At 38.9% G+C, this 21341-nt stretch overlaps 1 protein-coding gene across 5 annotated transcripts in view; it reads left to right on the top strand.

Moving 5' to 3' along the window:
- The window catches only part of UNC13B (unc-13 homolog B), a 226154-nt gene that overhangs the window by 73828 nt on the left and 130985 nt on the right, over positions 1-21341 (top strand). For all 5 annotated transcript variants that reach the window (XM_027105593.1, XM_027105589.1, XM_027105592.1 and 2 more), the window contains exon 7: positions 3835-3892. In XM_027105593.1, the coding sequence (XP_026961394.1) occupies positions 3835-3892 (58 nt within the window). The remainder of the gene's footprint in view (positions 1-3834; positions 3893-21341) is intronic.

Raw genomic sequence — 21341 nt, 5'->3', positions numbered from 1 at the left:
AACATTCTCTTTAGCAATTTTCAAAATAATGAGTGTTGCATAAGCAGCTTCTCAAGGTGACCAGTGAGTTGTTTTCTTTTTTTTTAGTGGGATATTATTATCAATTTATGGATTTTGATATATTTGTGTTTCAATCCATTGCAATCTTTATTCTTTTTGATACTAAACTCGTTTCATCTTTGGTTAGTGGGAGCGTCTTCCTTTCTTTTTTCTATTTTTATCATGAAAAAATTTTAAACAAATATAAAAGTTGAAGGACTAGTAAAATGAAACCTGTACACTTATCTCCAAGATTCAATGATTATCAAAATTTGGTCATACTTGCTGCAAAACCATTTTAAAAACACAATGTAGAATCTTATCTTTTTTTTTCTTATGGTGTGCAACAGTTCCCATCCACAGCAGCCTCTTGGGTCAAGACTGGCCTAGGGATCTACCACTTGACAGAGTGGAAATGTATCACTATTTATTACTTTTCCTACTCATGGAAAATTAGGTTTTCACTATTATAAATGCATGCTTCAGTGAACATCTCTGACCCTGTTTCTCTCTGCTTATGTATGGGAGATTCTCTGGCTATATACCTGGAAATAGAATTGCTTTGTTGTGGAATGTGCTCTGTGTAACGTTACTGGATGTTGCTAAGTTGTTCTCTAAAATAATTATACCAATTTATATTCCACTTTTTCTGCTGCTCTGTATCCTTACTGATACTTGTTATTGCCAGATTTAAAATTTGTGCTAATCTAATGAGTTTAGAGCTTTATCATTTAAATTTGCATTTGTCCATTTATTGGTGACATTCATTTAGTCATTTATTCACCAGATAACTTATTGAACACTGTGTACCAGGCCCTGTCGTAGGTGCTTGGTATACATCAGAAGTTAAAACAAAGACCAATGTCCTCTTGGATCAAATAGGAGGAGACAGACAATAAGCAGGAACCTAATAAATATAGTTAAGCATCAAAAGATGAGAAGTCTTCTAGGAGGAAAACCTATTCTCTCCATTCACTTTTTACACTTCTTTTGTTAGGTTTATTCCTAATCATTGTGAATGGTATATTTAAAAATTACACTTTCTAATAGGTCATTGCTATCTATATAAGGCAATGCTGCTCGATTTTTTTTTTTTTAGTATTGATCTTATTCACCAACTCTTATTAATTCTACTAGTTTAGAGATTCCTTTGGGTTTTTTAGTTTTTGCATCTTTGAATAATAAGTTTTTATCTCTTTTCAATCCTTATGTCTTATTTTTTAAGTGAAATTTTTACATATGTTTTTATTAACAGACTTAAATATTAAGCAGTTTGTAGAGAGGGCTTCCATATCACATCTTACCCGCCCCCTCCCTCTAGTTTTCCTTATTATTAGCATTTTACATTAATATGGTACATTTATTACAATTAATGAGCCAATATTGATATATTATTATTAACTAAAAGTTAATATTTTATATTTCTATTTATTTTTGTTTTATTAAATAAAAATCCTTAGTTTTTTTCAAATTTCCTTAGTTTTTATTTCATGCGTTTTTTCAGTTCCATTACCCCATAACGGACACTGGGTTACATTCAGTTGTAATATCTCCTTCGGCTTCTCTTGGCTGTAATATTTTCTCAGACTTTCCTTGTTTTTGGTGACAGCTTATTTTTAAAAATTCATTGTGTAAAACATCCTGTGTAATTTTTAATGGTAAGAGTGGGGAAGCCTTGTCTTTTTCCTGACTATAAGGGGAATGCTTCATAAATCTTGAAGTATGATATTTGCTGTAGATTTTGATAGGTACCCTTTATCAGATTAAGGAAATTCTATTTTCTTTCTGATTTTCTAAGATATTTTGTCATGAAAAAGTAAGGGATTTTATCAAGATCTTTTCTGCATTGTTTGATCACATAGTTTTTCTCCTTTAGTCTGTTTGTGTGGTGAATTGCATGAATAGATTTTCAGATATTGAACTGTCCTTTCATTTAAAGTCCTTCTGGTCATGATACATGAAAATTTATATGCCAGCATTCATGCATATACGTACATATTCACACAGAAATATAAAGACTTATTTATGATAAATAAATGTCATATGATTTGGTTTGGTAATCTAGGATTTTTGCATCTGTATTCATAAATGAGATTGGCCTATAATTTTCCTTACTTTTACTACTTTTATTTTCTTGTACATAGGTATTATGGATTTTTTTCCTTAGCTCTCTTAATATTATTAATTAGGCTCTAGCTGGTCTTCAGCATTCTGCTTTGGACCTGAAAGAGATTCATTAAATACGTCTGCTGGAAATATCTACTCTCATCTATTAAGTCTGAATTCTTCTAGTTTAATGCTTAAAGTTTTATGATTTTGTCACTCTTGTGCCTGTGTACTGCCTATAAAAATCACCATTATTTGTAATAGTTATTATAACCAAGTCCCTTTGTTACTTTGGAGTGGGTTGTTTAGCCTTTAAGAAGTTTTGAACTTTTTTATGATTGATAGTTTTACTAATACTATTATATTGTTTAAACTGTGCCTGATCCTTCCCCGAAGTAGTAATAGCACTGTCTACCTCTGATATTTGTATCGTAGTTTGTTTCTTGTAAAGTACTTTATATATAAAAGTATATTTATTTACAAAAAGTGTTTTGTATTTTGTATCCAACCACTTGAAATGCCCTTCACCACTAACACTCATGTGTAAACCACCATCAGTTTTCATCTGGATAATTGCAATAATTAGTCTTATTTCCCCTCTGGTTGCCTATAGTTCTTCTCACACAGCAGCCAGAGTGATTTTTAAAGTATAATGAAGTCATATCCCTCTAGTGTTTAAAACTTTACATACCTTCTCAATAGACTAGAGTAAAATCTAAACTCTTTACCATGATTACAAACTCTATTCCCCCAGTGCCTGGAACAAGGCCTTGCACATAATAGGCACTCAAGAAATATCTGTTGAATGAATGACTCCTTCAGTGTTAGAGAAGCTCTGTCTTGCCCAGAATCTTACAATTTATTAATAAATGGCAGAGTCAGGATGAAAACTCATATTTGCAACTTATATTTGCAAGTTGCTAGACCAAGTTATGTTTTCCCAATCCTCCAATGGGCTCTGAACCAAGCCATTTTTTCTTCCAGACTCTGTGTACCTGTGTTAATTTGTTTATACCTTTTTCTTTTTGTTTTGCCTTTCCAAATCTTGTCCATCTTCAAGACTTGAACTTAATGTGGCTCCTTTTTATAGAGCTTTCTTTCTATGGCTTCAGTACTCTGTTTTTAGGTGGTGATAGTGGTGGGTTGTGTTGGGGAGGTTAGAGTATAACTGGGAAGGGGACACTAGTAAATACCAGATGCTTATGTAAGTAATTTCACTTCCCACATGACCTTGTGAGGGAAGAAGCCTCATCTTTTTAAAGATGGAGAAAACTCAAGTCTCAGAGAGATTTTCAGTTCTACCACCCAAATGGGGAAATCTGTATATTATTTGAGTTTTCTAAGTCCTCTGAACTTCTAAGGCTAAGCCTTCTACAGCTGCCTGGTAGAGCTGGAATGGTGCCCAGGTGCCCTTGGTCAGAACAGCCTTCCTGCTATCCTGCTTTAGCCTGTTGCATTGGGCCAATGCCATATCTGTTAGTCTGGCCTGTATGTCAGGATCACACAGGGAAATCAGCAGCAGGATGATCGGTTGCTGTTTGATAAGAAATTTGACTCTAGTCAAATGCTAAACCTTTTTATAGGTAGCTATAGCTTTTTTGTTGTTGTTTTGTTTTTCTCCTTCTTTACTTGGGCCTCTTACTATGTTTTTTTTTTGTTTTTTTTTTTGTTTATCCTTTCTGCCTCTAGTATTCTAGTCAAGAAGAAAGCCAGAGGAAACCATTGCCTACTGCTGCCGCCCAGTGTTGTAAGTGAGAAACTTGTCTTTGAATCTTCTTAATCACAACTTTCTGTCAGTTCTCTAAATGTGGCTTATTTTGAGTTGGGGAGGTTGGAGATGTGGTATGTATAAACAGGAGATATTCCAGAAATATACCTTATTCAGGCCCATACTGCCAATGGCTATCTGTCCTTTAGCTTTAAGAAGAGATCTTTTGGTTTTGTGTGGCTATAGGTAGGGCAATGGTATTCTTTTTTCTCCATTTGCCTGCTTTTACCCCTGGAGGAATGTTTTCTCCCATTCTGTCCCCATTTATCTGTTATTATCCTTTAAGGCTCAGTTTAAATGTTACCCCCTCTGGGAAATCTTCATGCTGTTTCCTCCTTCTCCACAGTCTAGCTTAGATCTTTCTCTGCTTCCATCGTATAACCTATCATATGTTATAATCTATGTATATTTCTTTGACAAGAAAGCAAAATTTTTAAAGATATAGAATCTTCCATTTGTATTCCTAGTATCTGGCTCAATACCTGATACATAGTATAGTAAGCCTCAGTAAAGTTTGATAAACGATTAACTGAGTGAGAGAACTTGTCATTTCTTCTGAGATTAACTTATCCAGACCACACATTTTACTTCTTGAAATGAGCCGTGCATTGTTGGTATATTGGTATCTTCTCAGCTTCTCTCAGAAGAGCTTGAAGAGATACTGAAGGACTGACTTGAAATCAGTTCTCTTTCACTTTTTCAACCTGTGGGGGTGGGTGTGCATATGTTGTGTTTCTTTTGTTTTGCTATAGTGTTTCTGAATCAATGCCAAACTTTTAGCAACTGCAGGTTGATAGTGGTGGTGATAGTGGTAGTAGTTATTGTAGTAATACTAGTAATAATAAGAACCACAGCAGCTAACGTATTTTGAGGTTTTATGGTATGCCAGATGCTGCTGTAAGAGCTAAAATATACTAACTTATTTAATCTTCACAACAACCCTAAGACATAGATTTTACTGTTTTCCTCATTTTTAAGATGAGGAAACTGAGATGGAGTTATTTGCCACAGATCACATAGGTAGTAAGTGGTGAAGTAAATATTCAGATATAGACAATCTGACTCTATAGCCTATGCATTGAACCACTATGTTATACTACTTCCTTCATATTGTTTCTGAAAAGGAAAACCTCCATTCATGGTTTATAAATCCATTGGTTGCCTTCCATTCTATTGGCTACTTACTTTCCTGATAAAAGTAAGACCACTGGCAGAGGTCAACACTTTTTCTTTATTTAAGGAAAACCTATTTTTCATATGACTTATTACTTTTGTTTTTGTCATTTAGGAACTAGGATTTATCAAATATTTAGGGTCATGGGAGACCACAAGAATCTGAATTGAAGACCAAGTTGTGAATTAAAGTCTATACGTCATTTCCAAAACTCATTGTAATGAGCTAATTTTGAGTTTTTAATCTTTTAAATCTTTTTCCAGGACTGCTAATGAGAAGTGAAATAGAACGATTGATATTTCTCTTGCCATTCCTTCCTGGGTCCATTTGATGAAATGCAGTTCAAGTGATTAAAGAGCAAATGCCTAGAGGGCAGGAGGAAATAAGAGACTATAATAATCAGCACGTTTATTAATTCTCTTACATTTTTTATATGTTTACCAGCTAATTTGTTTTTATGTGCATAGACTATTCCTGTCTTTTGACTACTCTCTAATATATATATATGTATTTTTTTAAACTATTTTTAAAATAGATCTTTATTGGACTACAATTGCTTCACAATACCGTGTCAGCTTCTGTTGCACAACAAAGTGAATCAACCATATGCATACACATGTCCCCATATACCCTCCCTCTTGAGCCTCCCTCCCACCCTCCCTATCCCACCCCTCTAGGTGGTCACAAAGCACTGAGCTGATCTCCCTGTGCAATGCAGCTGCTTCCCACTAGTTATCTATTTTACATTTGGTAGTGTATATATGTCAATGCTACTCTCTCACTTCGTCCCAGCTTCTCCTTCCCCACCGTGTCCTCAAGTCCGTTCTCTATGGCTGTGTCTTTATTCCTGTCCTGCCCCTAGGTTCATCAGAACCATTTTTCAAAAAAGATCTTGCTGTGGTTTATGTCAAAGAGTGTTTTTCCTATGTTTTCCTCTAAAAGTTTTATACTGTCTGGTCTTACATTTAAGTCTTCAATCCATTTGGAGTTTATTTTTGTGTATGGTGTTAGGGAGTGTTCTAATTTCATTCTTTTACATGTAGCTGTCCAGTTTTCCCAGCACCAGTTATTGAAGAGGCTGTCTTTCCACCATTGTATGTTCTTGCCTCCTTTGTTGTAAATTAGGTGCCCATTATGTGTGTGGGTTTATCTCTGGGCTTTCTATCCTGTTCCATTGATCTGTATTTCTGTTTCTGTGCCAGTACCATACTGTCTTGATTACTGTAGCTTTGTGGTATAGTTTGAAGTCAGGGAGCCTGATTCCTCCAACTCCGTTTTTCTTTCTCAAGATTGCTTTGGCTGTTTGGGGTCTTTTATGTTTCCATACGAACTGTAAGATTTTTTGTTCTAATTCTGGCTGTTGGTAGTTTGATAAGGATTGCATTGAATCTGGAGATTGCTTTGGGTAGTATAGTCATTTTCACAATATTGATTCTTCCAATCAAAGACATGGTATATTTCTCCATCTGTTTATGTCATCTTTGACCTCTTTCATCAGTGTTTTATAGTTTTCTGAGTACAAGTCTTTTGCCTCCTTAGGCAGGTTTATTCCTAGGTATTTTATTCTTTTTGTTGCAGTGGTAAATGGGAGTGTTTCCTTAATTTCTCTTTCTGATTTTTCGTTGTTGGTGTATAGGAATGCCAGAGATTTCTGTGCATTAATTTTGTATCCTGCAACCTTACCAAATCCACTGATTAGTTCTAGTAGTTTTCTGGTGGCATCTTTAGGATTTTCTATGTATAGTATCATGTCATCGACAAATAGTGACAGTTTTACTTGTTCTTTTCCAATTTGTATTCCTTTTATTTCCTTTTCTTCTCTGATTGCTGTGTCTAGGACTTCCAAAACTATGTTGAATAAGAGTGGTGAGAGTGGAAATCCTTGTCTTTTTCCTGATCCTAGTGGAAATGCTTTCAGCTTTTCACCATTGAATATGATGCTTGCTGTGGGTTTGTCATATATGGCCTTTATTATGTTGAGGTAGGTTCCCTCTATGCCCATTTTCTGGAGAGTTTTTATCATAAATAGGTATTGAATTTTGTCAAAAGATTTTTCTGCATCTATTGAGATGATCATATGGTTTTTATTCCTTAATTTGTTAATGTGGTGTAGCACATTGATTGGTTTGCGTATATTGAAGAATCCTTGCATCCCTGGGTTAAATCCCACTTGATCATGGTGTATGATCCTTTTAATGTGCTGTTGGATTCTGTTTGCTAGTATTTTGTTCAGGATTTTTGCATCTATTTTCATCAGTGATATTTGTCTATAATTTTCTTTTTTTGTGATACCTTTTTTTCTGGTTTTGGTATCAGGATGATTGTGGCTTTGTAGAATGAATTTGGGAGTATTTCTCCCTCTGCAATTTTTTGGAAGAGTTTGAGAAGTATTGATGTTAGCTCTTCTCTAAATGTTTGATAGAATTCACCTGTGAAGCCATCTGGTCCTGGACTTTTGTTTGTTGGAAGAGTTTTAATTACAGTTTCAATTTCATTACTTGTGATAGGTCTGTTTATATTTTCTAATTCTTCCTGGTTCAGTCTTGTAAAATTGTGCCTTTCCAAGAATTTGTCCATTTCTTCATGGTTGTTCATTTTATTGGCATACAGTTGTTTGTGGTAGTCTTTTAAAATCCATTGTATTTCTACAGTGTCAGTTGTGATTTCTCCTCTTTCATTTCTAATCTTATTGATTTGCGTCCTCTCCTTTTTTTTCTTGGTGAGTCTGGCTCAGTGTTTATCAATTTTGTTTATCTTCTCAAAGAACCAGCTTTTAGTTTTATTGATCTTTGCTATTGTTTTCTTTGTTTCTATTTCATTTATTTCTGCTCTGATCTTGATGATTTCTTTCCTTCTACTGACTTTGGGTTTTCTTTGTTCTTCTTTCTCTAGTTTTTTTTTTTTTTTTTTGGTACACGGGCCTCTCACTGTTTTGGCCTCTCCCGTTGCAGAGCACAGGCTCTGGACGCGCAGGCTCAGCGGCCATGGCTCATGCGCCCAGCCGCTCTGTGGCATGTGGGATCTTCCTGGACCGGGACACAAACCCGTGTCCCCTGCATCGGCAGGTGGACTCTCAACCACTGCGCCACCAGGGAAGCCCTCTCTAGTTGTTTTAAGTGCAGGTTTAGATTGTTTATTTGAGATTTTTTTGTTTCTTGAGGTGAGATTGAATTGCTATAAACTTCCCTCTTAGAACTGCTTTTGCTTGGTCTCATAGGTTTTGAGTCATTGTGTTTTCATTGTCATTTGTTTCTATGTATTTTTTAAATTTCTTCTTTGATTTCTTCAGTGATCTCTTGGTTATTTAGTAGTGCACTGTTTAGCCTCCATGTATGTGTATTTTTTGCAGTTTTTTTTCCTGTAATTGATTTCCAGTCTCATAGCGTTGTGGTCAGATGCTTGATACGATTTCAATTTTCTTAAATTTTCCAAGGCTTGATTTGTGACCCAAGATGTGATCTATCCTGGAGAATGTTCCATATGCCTTTGAGAAGAAAGTGTATTCTGACACTTTTGGGTGGAATGTTCTGTAAATATCAATTAGATCTGTCTGGTCTACTGTGTCATTTAAAGCCTGTGTTTCCTTATTTATTTTCTGTTAGGATGATCTGTCCATTGGTGTAAATGGGGGGTTAAAGTCCCCTACTGTTATTGTGTTACTGTCGATTTCTCCTTTCATGGTTGTTAGCATTTGCCTTATGTATTGATGTGCTCCTATGTTGGGTGCATAAACATTTATAATTGTTATATCTTCTTCTTGGATTGATCCTTTAATCATTATGTAGTGTCCCTCCTTATCTCTTGTAACAGTCTTTATTTTAAAGTCTATTTTATCTGATATGAGAATTGCTACTCCAGCATTTTTTGATTTCCATTTGCATGGAGTGTCTTTTTCCATCCCGTCACTTTCAGTCTGTATGTTTCCCTAGATCTGAAGTGGGTCTCTTGTAGACAGCATATATATGGGTCTTGTTTTTGTATCCATTCAGCCAGTCTGTGTCTTTTGGTTGGGGCATTTAATCCATTTACATTCAAGGTTATTATTGATATGTATGTTCCTATTACCATTTTCTTAATTGTTTTGGGTTTGTTTTTGTAGGTCTTTTTCTTCTCTTGTGTTTCCTGCTTAGAGAAGTTTCTTTAGCATTTGTTGTAAAGCTGGTTTGGTGGTGCTGAATTCTCTTAGCTTTTGTTTGTGTGAAAAGCTTTTGACTTCTCCATCGAATCTGAATGAGATCCTTGCTGGGTAGAGTAATCTTGGTTATAGGTTTTTCCCTTTCATCACTTTAAATATATCCTGCCATTCCCTTCCGGCCTGCAGAGTTTCCACTGAAAAATCAGCTGATAACCTTATGGTGATTCCTTTATATGGTATTTTTTGTTTTTCCCTTGCTGCTTTTAATATTTTTTCTTTGAATTTAATTTTTGTTTGTTTGATTAATATGTGTCTTGGTGTGTTTTTCCTAGGGTTTATCCTGTATGGGACTCTCTGCTTCCTGGACTTGGGTGACTATTTCCGTTCCCATGTTAGGGAAGTTTTCCACTATAATCTCTTCAAATATTTTCTCAGACCCTTTCTTTTTCTCTTCTTCTTCTGGGACCCCTGTAATTCGACTGTTGGTGCGTTTAGTGTTGTCCCAGAGGTCTCTGAGATTGTCTTCAGTTCTTTTCATTCTTTTTTCTTTATTCTGCTCCTTGGCAGTTATTTCCACCATTTTGTCTTCCAGCTCACTTATTTGTTCTTCTGCCTCCGTTATTCTGTTATTGATTCCTTCAAGGGTATTTTTCATTTCAGCTATTGTGTTGTTCATCTCTGTTTGTTTGTTCTTTAGTTCTTCTAGATCTTTGTTAAACATTTCTTGTATTTTCTCAGTCTGTGCTTCCATTCTTTTTCCAAGATTCTGGATCATCTTTACTATCATTACTCTGAATTCTTTTTCAGGTAGATTGCCTACTTCCTCTTCATTTATTTGGTCTTGTAGGTTTTTACCTTGCTTATTCATCTGTGACATTTTTTTGCTGTCTCATTTTTTTTTAATTAAAAAAAATTTTTTTTTAATGAGCTGGATTGTGTTCCTGTTTTACTGGTTTTTTGGCCTGAGGCTTCCAACACTGGAGTTTGTAGGCTGTTGGGTAGAGCTGGGTCTTGGTGCTGAGATGAGGAACTCTGTGAGACCTCACTCCGATGAATATTCCCTGGGGTCTGAGCTTCTCTGTTAGTTCAGTGGTTCGGACTTGGAGCTCCCACCGCAGGAACTTCTGCCTGACCCTGAGCTGGCCAAAAAAAAAAAAGAGAACAATAACAAACTAAAAAATAAAATTAGACTAGGAAACTAACAGATATGTTAGAAAGAATGTAAAAATAAAAATATAGATGAATCAATAACCAGAAGGTACATCAGTACCACAATAGTAAAAAAGAGGAGGAGGGAAAAGAAAAAAAAAAAGGGTTGTGGGGGAAGGCCTTGGCTGTGGAGGGTGGGGCCTAAGCAAGGGCGAGGTTTGGGTGGGGGGTCGGGCCAATGCTCAGGACTCACAGGGTTGGAAAAGGCCCTGGGGGCTGTGTGGAGTGGGGTTTAGGCTCAAGGAACAGTAGGGGCCCAGGTGTGCCCCCCACCCCTGCTCTCAGAGGGCAGGGGACCTCACCTGGGAGCCCAGCAGGCTTCCTGGGCTTGAGTGGGTGGGGCAAACGCCCTCCTCTCTCGCCATTCCAGTCTGGGGTCTGGGAGGGCCCCTCCTGCCTGCCTCTCCTGATCTTCCCGGCCTCCCTCCTATGCCCAGAAAGACCCACACAGCCTGGAGGGGGCTTGGAGGGCAGGGGATGCCCTGGGAGCTCAGTAGGCTCCCTGGGCCCGATTGGGCGGGGCAGTCGCCCTCCTCTCCTCTTTCGCTCCTCCGGGATGGCCCCTCCCGCCTACCTCTCCTATTCTCCCCTCGGCCTCCTTCCTGTGCCTCCAGGACCCACGTGACCTGGACGGGGCTTGTAAGCAGCTTGGGAGCTCAGCAGTCTCCGTGGCCTGAGTGGGCCAGACTCCCTCCCACCTGCCTCTCCTGATCTCCCTGGCCTCAGGGGCACTGATCTTGTCTGGCCTCCACTTCTCCTCTCCCCTTGGTCCCCCTACATCCTACCGGCTCACTCTGGGGTTCCTCCCATCTCCTTGGGGGTCAGAGTCCCCCACCAGCTGCCAGCAGGCACCATAGTTGTGGGGAGACGCTCTCTAATACATTTTTTTTGAAAAATTTTAAACTGTAAGTTTAAAAATGGAAGTGGCATTTACCCTTTACTAGATTCAGTAATTAACATCTTGCCACATTTGCTTCTCTTCCTCGCTACCACTCTTTCCCATTTCTGTCCCCCTATATACATATGTAAAAATACAAATGAGTATTTTCTGAATCATTTGAATATAAGCTTCAGACTTTATGACACATCAGCATGTGTCTCCTAAGAGATAGAACAGTCTATATAACTAAAATACCATTATCAGAATCAGGAAATTTAACATTGCTACAATAATATCTAATATACAGTTCATATTCAGAATTCCACAATTGTCCCCCAAGTATTTTTATAGCCATCCTTCCCCACCAGCGTATGATCTAATCAAGAATCACACATTTTTATTTGGTTGTCCTGAATCTTTAACTCCTTTAATTTAAAAAAAACTTGCCTTTTTAGTCATTTATGACACTGATTTTTTATTCAATCAGAAAAATATTTTATTCTAATTATAATGTCTACTGCAGATGGCAGTGTACACTAGTATGGGTTTCTGGGAAGCCATTTGGCAATACATACCAAGAGCCTTTAAAAATTCATGACCTTTGATTCAACAGTTGAATTTCTGGAAATTTGTCCTAAATAATCAGGAAATAGACAAGAATTTGTATAGAAAGATGTTCACTGCAAAATTATTTAAATAGCAAAATTTGAAAATGACTTAATAGTTAAGCAACAGTAAATGATAATAGTCATAAGATTTGAATATGCTTTGAATAATGTATTGGGGAAATTTTCATGAAACTAAGTTAAAAAGTATATAAAACTCTTACCCTCTGTATATGTGTATGTGTATATGTATATATGTATGTACATATGTAACTTAAGAGTTTTTGCATACCCCTAAAATTCATATGTTGAAGCTCTAGCCCCCAGTATTTGGAGATAGGGCCTGTGAGGAGATGATAAAGATTAAATGAGATCATAAGAATGAGGCTCTAATCTGATAGGACTGATACCCTTTTAAGAAAAGGAAGAGACAACAGAGCTTTCCGTGTGAGGACATAGCAAGAAGGTGGCCATCTGCAAGCCAGAAAGAGAACTTTCATCAGGAAGCAAATCAGCCGGCACTGTAATCTTGGACTTCCTAGCCTTTAAACTTGTGGGATACAAATTTCTGTTGTTTAAACCACCTAGTCTGTGGTATTTTGTTATAGCAGCTGAGCAGACTAGTACAGATTTTGGTGCTGAGAGGTGGGGTGCTGCTGTTACAAATACCTAAAAATGTGACAGTGGCTTTGGAAGTTTGGGTAATGGGCAAAAAGGCTGGAAGGATTCTGAGGTGCATGCTAGAAAGAGCCAAGGTTGCTATGAAGGGACTCTTGGCAGAAATATGGATATTAAAGGCTGTTCTGGAGAAATGTCAGATGGAAATGAGGAACGGTTTATTGGAAACTGGAGGAAAGGTGATCCTTGTTATAAAGTGGCAATGAACTTGGCTGAATTGTTCGAGTGTTTTATGAAAGGTAGAGTTTATAAGTGATTAAATTGGGTGTTTAGCAGAGGAGATTTCTAAGCTAAGCAATGAAGGTGTGGCTTGGGTCTTCCATACTGCTTGTAATAAAATGCAAGAGTAGAGGGTTGAATTGAAGAAGGAATTGTTAAGTAAAAAGGAACCAGAACTTGGAGATTTGGAAATTCTTAGCCTATCCTTAGCCTATATATTGTGAAAAATGAGAAATCTTGTTCTGAAGAAAACACTAAAGAGATCATGGGTGTGACTCATGGACTAAACCAGCCATCAGCAGAAGCCAGGAATAGAGATGGAATTATACCAGCAGAGACATTGCCAGTTTCAACTAAAGGGGACAGAGAAAGAGGAATGGAATGAAGGAAGGCTGTTGGATGTCTTGGATTCTACAAGACTAGATCATAGAGTTATTTGACTGTAAACGTGTGCTATTCTTTTTTTTTTTAAATGGTTTGCTGTTTTTGTTTAATTTATTTATTTTTTGTTTTATTTTATTTTTGGCTGCATTGGGTCTTCATTGCTGAGCGTGGGCTTTCTCTAGTTGCAGGGAGCGGGGGCTACTCTTTGTTGCGGTGTGTGGGCTTCTCATGGCGGTGGCTTCTCTTGTTGCAGAGCACGGGCTCTAGGCACGCAGCCTCAGTAGTTGTGGCACACGGGCTCAGTAGTTGTGACCCATGGGCTCTAGAGCGCAGGCTCAGTAGTTGTGGCGCACGGGCTTAGTTGCTCCGCGGCACGTGGGATATTCCCGGATCAGGGCTCGAACCCCTGTCGCCTGCATTGGCAGGTGGATTCTTAACCACTGCGCCACCAGGGAAGCCCATGTGTGCTATTCTTGAGGAAAGGCAAGAATGACCCAGAAGGTGATTTGGAGAATATCAGGGCTGCCAGTCTGAGCACAGGCCCAAGGCACAGAGATGTTTCCTTTTGTTTCAGAGGGTGGCCACCACAGAGAGCTATGGGGCCAGGTCCACTCTGAAGAGCTGAGTGAGTGACAGTGCCACCCCAGTGGAAGGTGTGTCATTGAACAGAAGAGAATTATTCTCTAGCCTTAAGATCTAATGGAATTTGCCTTGCTAGGTTTTGGACTTGCTTGGGACCTGTCACTTCTTCTTTCCTGTTTCTCCCTTGTAGGGTAGGATTATCTTTCTGTCCCACCATTGTATTTTGGAAGCACACGTTTGGTTTCACAGGTTCACAGCTGGAGAGGAATTTTGCCTCAGGATGAGTCATAACTGGATTCTTACTCATATATAATTTAGTTGATATCTAAATGAGTTTTTGGACTTTAGAGTTGATGCTGGAATGAGTTAAGACTTCCGGGGCTGATGGAATAGAATGAATGTATTTTACATGTTATAAGGATATGAATTTTGGGGGGCCAGAGGCAGAATGCTAGGGCTGAATTGTGTCCCCTTAAAATTCATATGTTGAAACCCTAACTCCCAGTGTGATTGTATTTGGAGATAGAGCCTGTGAAGAGGAGTTGTAGGTTAAATGAAGTCATAAGGGTTGAGCCCTAATCTGATAAGGCTGGTGCCCTCTTAAAAAGAGGAAGAGACAACAATGCTCTCTGTGCCATGTGAGGATACAGCGAGAAGGTAGCCATTTGCAAGCTAGGAAGAGAGTTCTCACTGAACTCTGCTAGAATCTTGATCTTTGGCTTTTTGGCCTCCAGAGACTGAGAACATTAATTTCTGTTGTTTAAGCCACCTAGTCTATGGTATTTTGTTATGGCAGTCTGAGCAGACTAATATACTTATTGTAAATTATCTATACAATCTAGGAGAATACCTAGAAAGAGAAGCACTAAAATACTAACCAAATTTGTCTCTGATATGTGGGATTATGACTTTTTAAACCCCTTTTCTGCATTTCTTATATTTTCTAAATGTACTACTTTTAATAGTTAAAGTAGTACTACTACTTTATGTACTACTACAATGTACTACTTTTAATAGTTAAAGGTTATTAACAAGAGTAATGGAATAGTTGAATCCTTGTTCTAGATGTGGGTTTGCTGCTGTCTCTCTGAGAGACTTTGGAAGTCTTTCCATTGTCTATTTCAATTTCCTGATGTGTAAAATGGGAGAGTTGGTCTAAATGATCTCTAGGACTCTTTTAGCTGTAATATCATGGGACCCTATAACTTCCTAGTCCTGAGATTTCTTCATGTGGGTGGTCCCTCCACTATCTTCTCCGCTAGGGTCAGTTCTTTGCATTCACTCGTGACATGTCTTCAAAATATTTTCAGAAATCACTGGGCTACTGCTCTAAAGAAACTCTTACTCTTATCTTTGATATGAAAGTTTCTTTGGCCCCAATTACGTCTTAAAAATGATGAGATTCTTTAAAAGTATTGGGGTGAACTATATGCTTCTTCCCAATGTTTTCTTTGGGGCCAAACCTTTCTGATGGTGAATTTAACATTCAGTAAAAACACTTCGCATTCACATTTATCTTAGGATATTTTAGTCTCCTTTGGTAACTGTAATATATGTAGATATGTCATAGGGTGATATTACATTATGTACACATGGTTTTTTTTATCCCCTGTGTTATTGCTAGTTCTTGTTCCCATTACTTCAGGGAAAGATATGGAAGGCAAGAGCTGAAGAAATGGTCTTCGGGGCTTTAGTAACTGAAAGCCTAGGACTTGAGGGGAATGTTCAAAATGTTTTGAATAACTATTATGGGAGGAAGCAGAGATTCACCATAATCTCCCTATTCCTGAGTAAGAGAAGCCTTCCTTGACTTGAGTGAGAGGAGACAAGGTTGACCAGAGTAGACACATTGGGACCTTGTGTCTACTTTCTGGGTGGTGCTAGTGAACAGTAGGACTCCAAAGAGGGAATGGCTGGATGCTATCTCTAGGCCAATGGGTCCCTATTGAGATTCCCATGCTCTAACAAGTCGCACATGCTGCAGAATGAGTCCTGGGCTCTCTAGAAGTAGCAAGTGAGACTCTGGTTCTAATGAAGCCACTTGGGCAGGATTAAGAGAGGTCTCAGGTGTTTTCTGTGTACTAAAGACCAAGGACTAGAGGCCATGTGGGATATTTCAGTGAATGATATTACACAAAGACATACCTATGCCATGAGCAGTCACTTCACTGCAATGTCTTATTCTCACACCAAGTCAGTATTTGGAGCAGTCTTCGTGGATAGGTAAGACATACATTGAGATTCTGAAGATGTTTCTGTTTTCTAAGAACAGTAACATCAGTCCTCCTAGGAGAGGTCTTGAGCATCTCTTTTTGGTTGTTGCTGCCTGTCTGGTTGATACTGCTTGATTCTTCCTGTCCTCTCTTGGGTAGGTGAATGCTTGTTCTCTCATTGAGGTACATTTATGACTCTCCAGAAGTTACCTCAGAGTACTTTTCAGGGTCCAGTTCCTGGATGTGAGAGATTGCTCTGGTTTAGCCTCTTTCATCCACTATTGACTTCTTCCACCAATAGATGTACTTAGTTTTGCTCCTGCTGGTATCTTATCACATAGAGGCTTTTTTTTTGTTTGTTTTTTCAGAGGACAGGCTCTAGGCGCGCGGGCTTCAGTAGTTGCAGCATGCTGGCTCAGTAGTTGTGGCTCGTGGGCTCTAGAGCACAGGCTCAGTAATTGTGGCGCATGGGCTTAGTTGCTCTGCGGCACGTGGGATCTTCCCAGACCAGGGCTTGAACCCGTGTCCCCTGCATTGGCAGGCGGATTCTTAACCACTGCACCACCAGGAAAGCCCATAGAGGCTTTTTGAATGGGGGGAATATCAAGACAGCTTAGGCGCAACCACATTCCACAAAATTTATTTGACTCCTGAGGAGCTCACTTATTCTTGCTCTGAGAAACAAAGGCAATTTCATTCTATTCTCTATATCCCAGCTCTGCTTCGTCTATCCAGTCCTCTTTTTGTCTACTTAGGTAGGTACAGGGTTCAGATCAGCAATTCTTCCACCCAAGTAGACCTCCAACCTGTCTGGCTCCCATTCTTGCAAGCAACCCCAGTCTTTGTGAGTCTTGGAACTTCTCCTCACTTGGAATCAGAGAGGAGAAACAGGAGAAGGGACTGTGTAACCTCTCTTCACCAACAAGTGCTCTCCCAAAAGGTTGTTTATTCCCATATCAACATAAACATTCTGCTGGACAGCTGACAAGGATCCAGTTAAATTGCCTTTCAAAATTTCCTAAAATTTGGATTTGTCTGATTGTTTCTTCATAATTAGTTCTGGTTACTGCAGAGCTGATATCAGTTTGTCCCTTTATTTGTGATGCTTATGTTAATTATTAGTTCAGATGATGTTATCCAGATCTCTCCAGTATTAAGGTATTTTTTCCCCTTTGTAATTAATAAGTAAACTGTTGGGGTTAGGTGGGTAATACTTTGAGACTGTGTGTGTATAACCTATTTTCTCATAGCCTTTCATCTATTAATTTTAGAATCTATTATGATTATGGCCTAAATTTATTATTATTCAATACATTGCTGGTCACAAAATGATGGTTTTCTATCATGCCTTTACATTGAGGAGCGGTCAGTCTTTTTTTTTGTTTCTGGGTTCAAAACCCTCAACCATTTTTTTATTAATTTTTATTGGAGTATAGTTGCTTTACAGCTGTCAATCTTCTGTAAAGAGCTTTCCCTCCTCTCCTCTCCTCCTTTTTTTTTTTTTTTTTTGCGGTAGGCGGGCCTCTCACTGCTGTGGCCTCTCCCGTTGCGGAGCACAGGCTCCGGACGCACAGGCTCAGCGGCCATGGCTCACGGGCCTAGCCGCTCCGCGATATGTGGGATCTTTCCGGACCAGGGCATGAACCCATGTCCCCTGCATCGGCAGGCGGACTCTCAACCACTGCGCCACCAGGGAAGCCCCCGGAAATATTTTTAATAGTGGGTCTCGGTGGTAGGATTGTGGGTAAATTTTGTTTTTTCTTTATACTTTTTTGTACTTTCTAAATTTTCTCCAAATGCATTTATTTTATGATAATTTAAAAACTAATAAATATTTATTTTAAAAAATGATCCCAGGCCTGACAATATCTATATTGGCAGGTCATTGTAGATTTACTTTTTTAGTTTGGATTTGAGATTTAATTGAATGATGGTTGGTTGTTGAGTTTGACACAGTTTTTAGTTCAACAGTACTAGTGATTCCTTCATTGAGAGTTCTAAGTAGCTCTTAAAGTTGTGTCTCTTCTGTTAGTAATATCCCTAAGGTCTCTCCTAATAAATTACTGTGGCTGAAATAAGTTTTGGGGCCTGTTTTTTCATTTGTAATATGACCTTTAAGCAAGCTTGAAATTTTGATTGAGATACAGCCCATCATTGATGTTTCAAAGAGATTTCTCCGATTGTCTATGAAAGGTTTGCTTCACTGCTTTTGTTACAATATTGCCTATTAATAGTGCCGTGTCGGATCATAAACCAAAATTTCCTGAGTATGAATCAGTCTTTTAAATTAGTAAAATAGGGCATAACTCAACGTCCTGTTTAAAATTTTTCTTAAAGAATGCATCAGTTCAGAACAGTTGGATGTTAGTCACATGCATGAATAACAGTGACCAAACATTCAGAAGCATTGTCAGTAATACAGTTTGCCTACCTTGTTATGATATCTTATTTGACCACCACTAACTTCAAAAGGATTTCTTTCACAAACATGCCCAGAAGAGACATGTTTATGTAAAATGTCTTGCCCTTTTTTCCTTTTCAACTCTTAGTGTTATATTTCCTGGTGATCCATCGTGCTGATATTACGGATCCTTAGGAAGCATGAGGTGTTAGTGCTTCCCACTACTCTTAATCCATCAGGCCTGACATGCTGTATCCCTAGTCTGCACTACACTCAAATATTCCTCTTATGTCATATTATTCTTGGTCTCCATCTAAAACTGTCCACTGCCATGCTATGACTTGTCTTATTTTTAATATTCTACCTGTTTGGGGAGGCAGAGAAATAGGCCATTCTATATGTATACCAGATATTCCTCACCTGAAGGATTAGATTACTGCCTGCTCTACAGATGATGGTGTAATTCCCCTGCTAGAATCAACCAAATACAAAACTCTGGGCAGGTACAGCCAATGCTGCTATTAGTTCCATTTCTCTACCTACCTCAAACGAGACTAGATTTACGCTTGTGGGGTATTCTAGTTGCCGCTCGATGAGGAACAGGACTTGTTTTCCTAGTCAGGTGATGGTGAACTCTAGCAGAACATGAAAATTTTTTTAAATTAATTTATTTGTTTTTTATTTTTGGCTGTGTTGGGTCTTCGTTGCTGCGCATGAGCTTTATCTAGTTGAGGCAAGCAGGGGCTACTCTTCGTTGTGATGTGCAGGCTTCTCATTATCTTGGTTTCTCTTGTTGCAGAGCACGGGCTCTAGAGTACAGGCTCAGTAGTTGTGGTGCATGGGCTTAGTTGCTCCACAGCATGTGGGATCTTCCCAGACCAGGGCTCGAACCCGTGTCCCCTGCATTGGCAGGCGGATTCTTAACCACTGCGCCACCAGGGAAGCCCAGAACATGAAATTTTGTCCACCTCTTTCTGGTGGGTCCATGCCACAAGGAGTGGACCCAATTGACGAATACTCACTGTGTCAAGGCATGATCATGTACAGCAAACTATGTGACTATCTGTCACTCTAGCACTTTACCAACTTTACCAGCTTGAGAGGACTTGACACTTCTGACCATCAGACCTAACTATCTTGCACAGCTCCAGATAAAATGGAAGCTTGGCTGGTACCAGATCCTGTGGTCTGTTCTTTAGCAATTTGTTTTCTGTATTACTTATTTTCCAGATGACAGTATCCACCATGCTGATAGCCCCTGCCTATCAAGAGATCCATCTGTTAGAGAACTTAGTGGCCTCACAGTCACAACTAGTATTAGCTTTCAAGAGCATGTAGTAGGTAAATCTTTCTTGAAGGAATAAAGAATCCCTTACCATAACTTTTGAAGGGACAGAACCCAGCCTATCCTCTATATCCTTTTGCAGTGTCATGTTACTGTTCCATGGCAGGCCCCTTCAAGACATTAGCACAAATGGTATAGATCAGGGGTCCCCAACCCCTGGGCCACGGACCAGTTAGGAACTGGGCTGCACAGCAGGAGGTGAGCAGCAGGCGAGCAAGCGAAGCTTCACCTGTATTTATAGCCACTCCCCATCACTCACATTACTGCCTGAGCTCCGCCTCCTGTCAGATCAGTGGCAGCATTAGAGTCTCATAGGAGCTCAAACCCTGCCGTGAACTGCACATGTGAGGGATCTAGGTTGCCCGCTCCTTATGAGAATCTAATGCCTGATGATCTGAGGTGGAGCTGAGGCAGTGATGCTAACACTGGGGAGTGGCTGCAAATACAGATTATCATTAGCAGAGAGGTTTGACTGCACAGAGACCATAATAAATCAATTGCTTGCAGACTCATATCAAAACCCTATCAGTGAGTGGCAAGTGAAAACGAGCTCAGGACTCCCACTGATTCTGCATTATGGTGAGTTGTATAATTACTTCATTATATATTACAATGTAATAATAACAGAAATAAAGTGCACAATAAATGTAATGTGCTTGAATCATCCCAAAACCATCATCCCCCCACCGGTCTGTGGAAAAATTGTCTTCCACGAAACTGGTCCCTGGTGGCAAAAAGGTTGGGGACCACTGGTATAGATGATCTTATTTGCAAAGCAGAAATAGAGGCACAGAGAGAACAAACGTATGGATAAACAAATGTATGGATACCAAGGGGGGTGGGTAGGATGAATTGGGAGATTGGGATTGACATATTGGGATCGACATATATACACTACTGATACTATGTATAAAATAAATAACTAATGAGAACCTACCTATAGCTCAGGGAACTCTACTCAATGCTCTGTGATGACCTAAATGGGAAGGAAACCCAAAAAAGAGGGGGGATATATGTATACCTATAGCTGATCACTTTGCTGTACAATAGAAACTAAAACATTATAAAGCAACTATACTCCAATAAAAATAAATTTTTAAAAAGACATTAGCATGGTCTGCTAGAACTTCTTTTTTTAATTATTAAAATTTTTATTTTATTTATTGAATTATAATTAACGTACAATATTATATTAGTTTCAGGTGTATAACATAGTGATTTGGTATTTTTTGTTTGTTTGTTTGGTTTTATTTTATTTTTTTGCGGTACGTGGGCCTCTCACTGTTGTGGCCTCTCCCGTTGCGGAGCACAGGCTGCGGACGCGCAGGCTCAGCGGCCATGGCTCACGGGCCCAGCCGCTCCGCGGCATGTGGGATCTTCCCAGACCGGGTCACGAACCCGTGTCCCCTGCATCGGCAGGCGGACTCTCAACCACTGTGCCACCAGGGAAGCCCGATTCAGTATTTTTATACATTATGAAATGATGACCACAATAAATCTAGTTACCATCTGTCACCATACAAAGTTGTTATAATATTATTGACTATATTCCCTATGCTGTGTGTTACATCCCTGTGACTTACTTATCTTATAGCTGGAATTT

Source organism: Aethalodelphis obliquidens, unplaced genomic scaffold (assembly GCF_003676395.1).
Source record: "Aethalodelphis obliquidens isolate GAN/ISIS:26980383/991018 unplaced genomic scaffold, ASM367639v1 scaffold7, whole genome shotgun sequence".
Taxonomy (NCBI): domain Eukaryota; kingdom Metazoa; phylum Chordata; class Mammalia; order Artiodactyla; family Delphinidae; genus Aethalodelphis; species Aethalodelphis obliquidens.
Note: the sequence above shows the minus strand (reverse complement) of the source record. Positions and strands in the feature narration are given on the sequence as shown.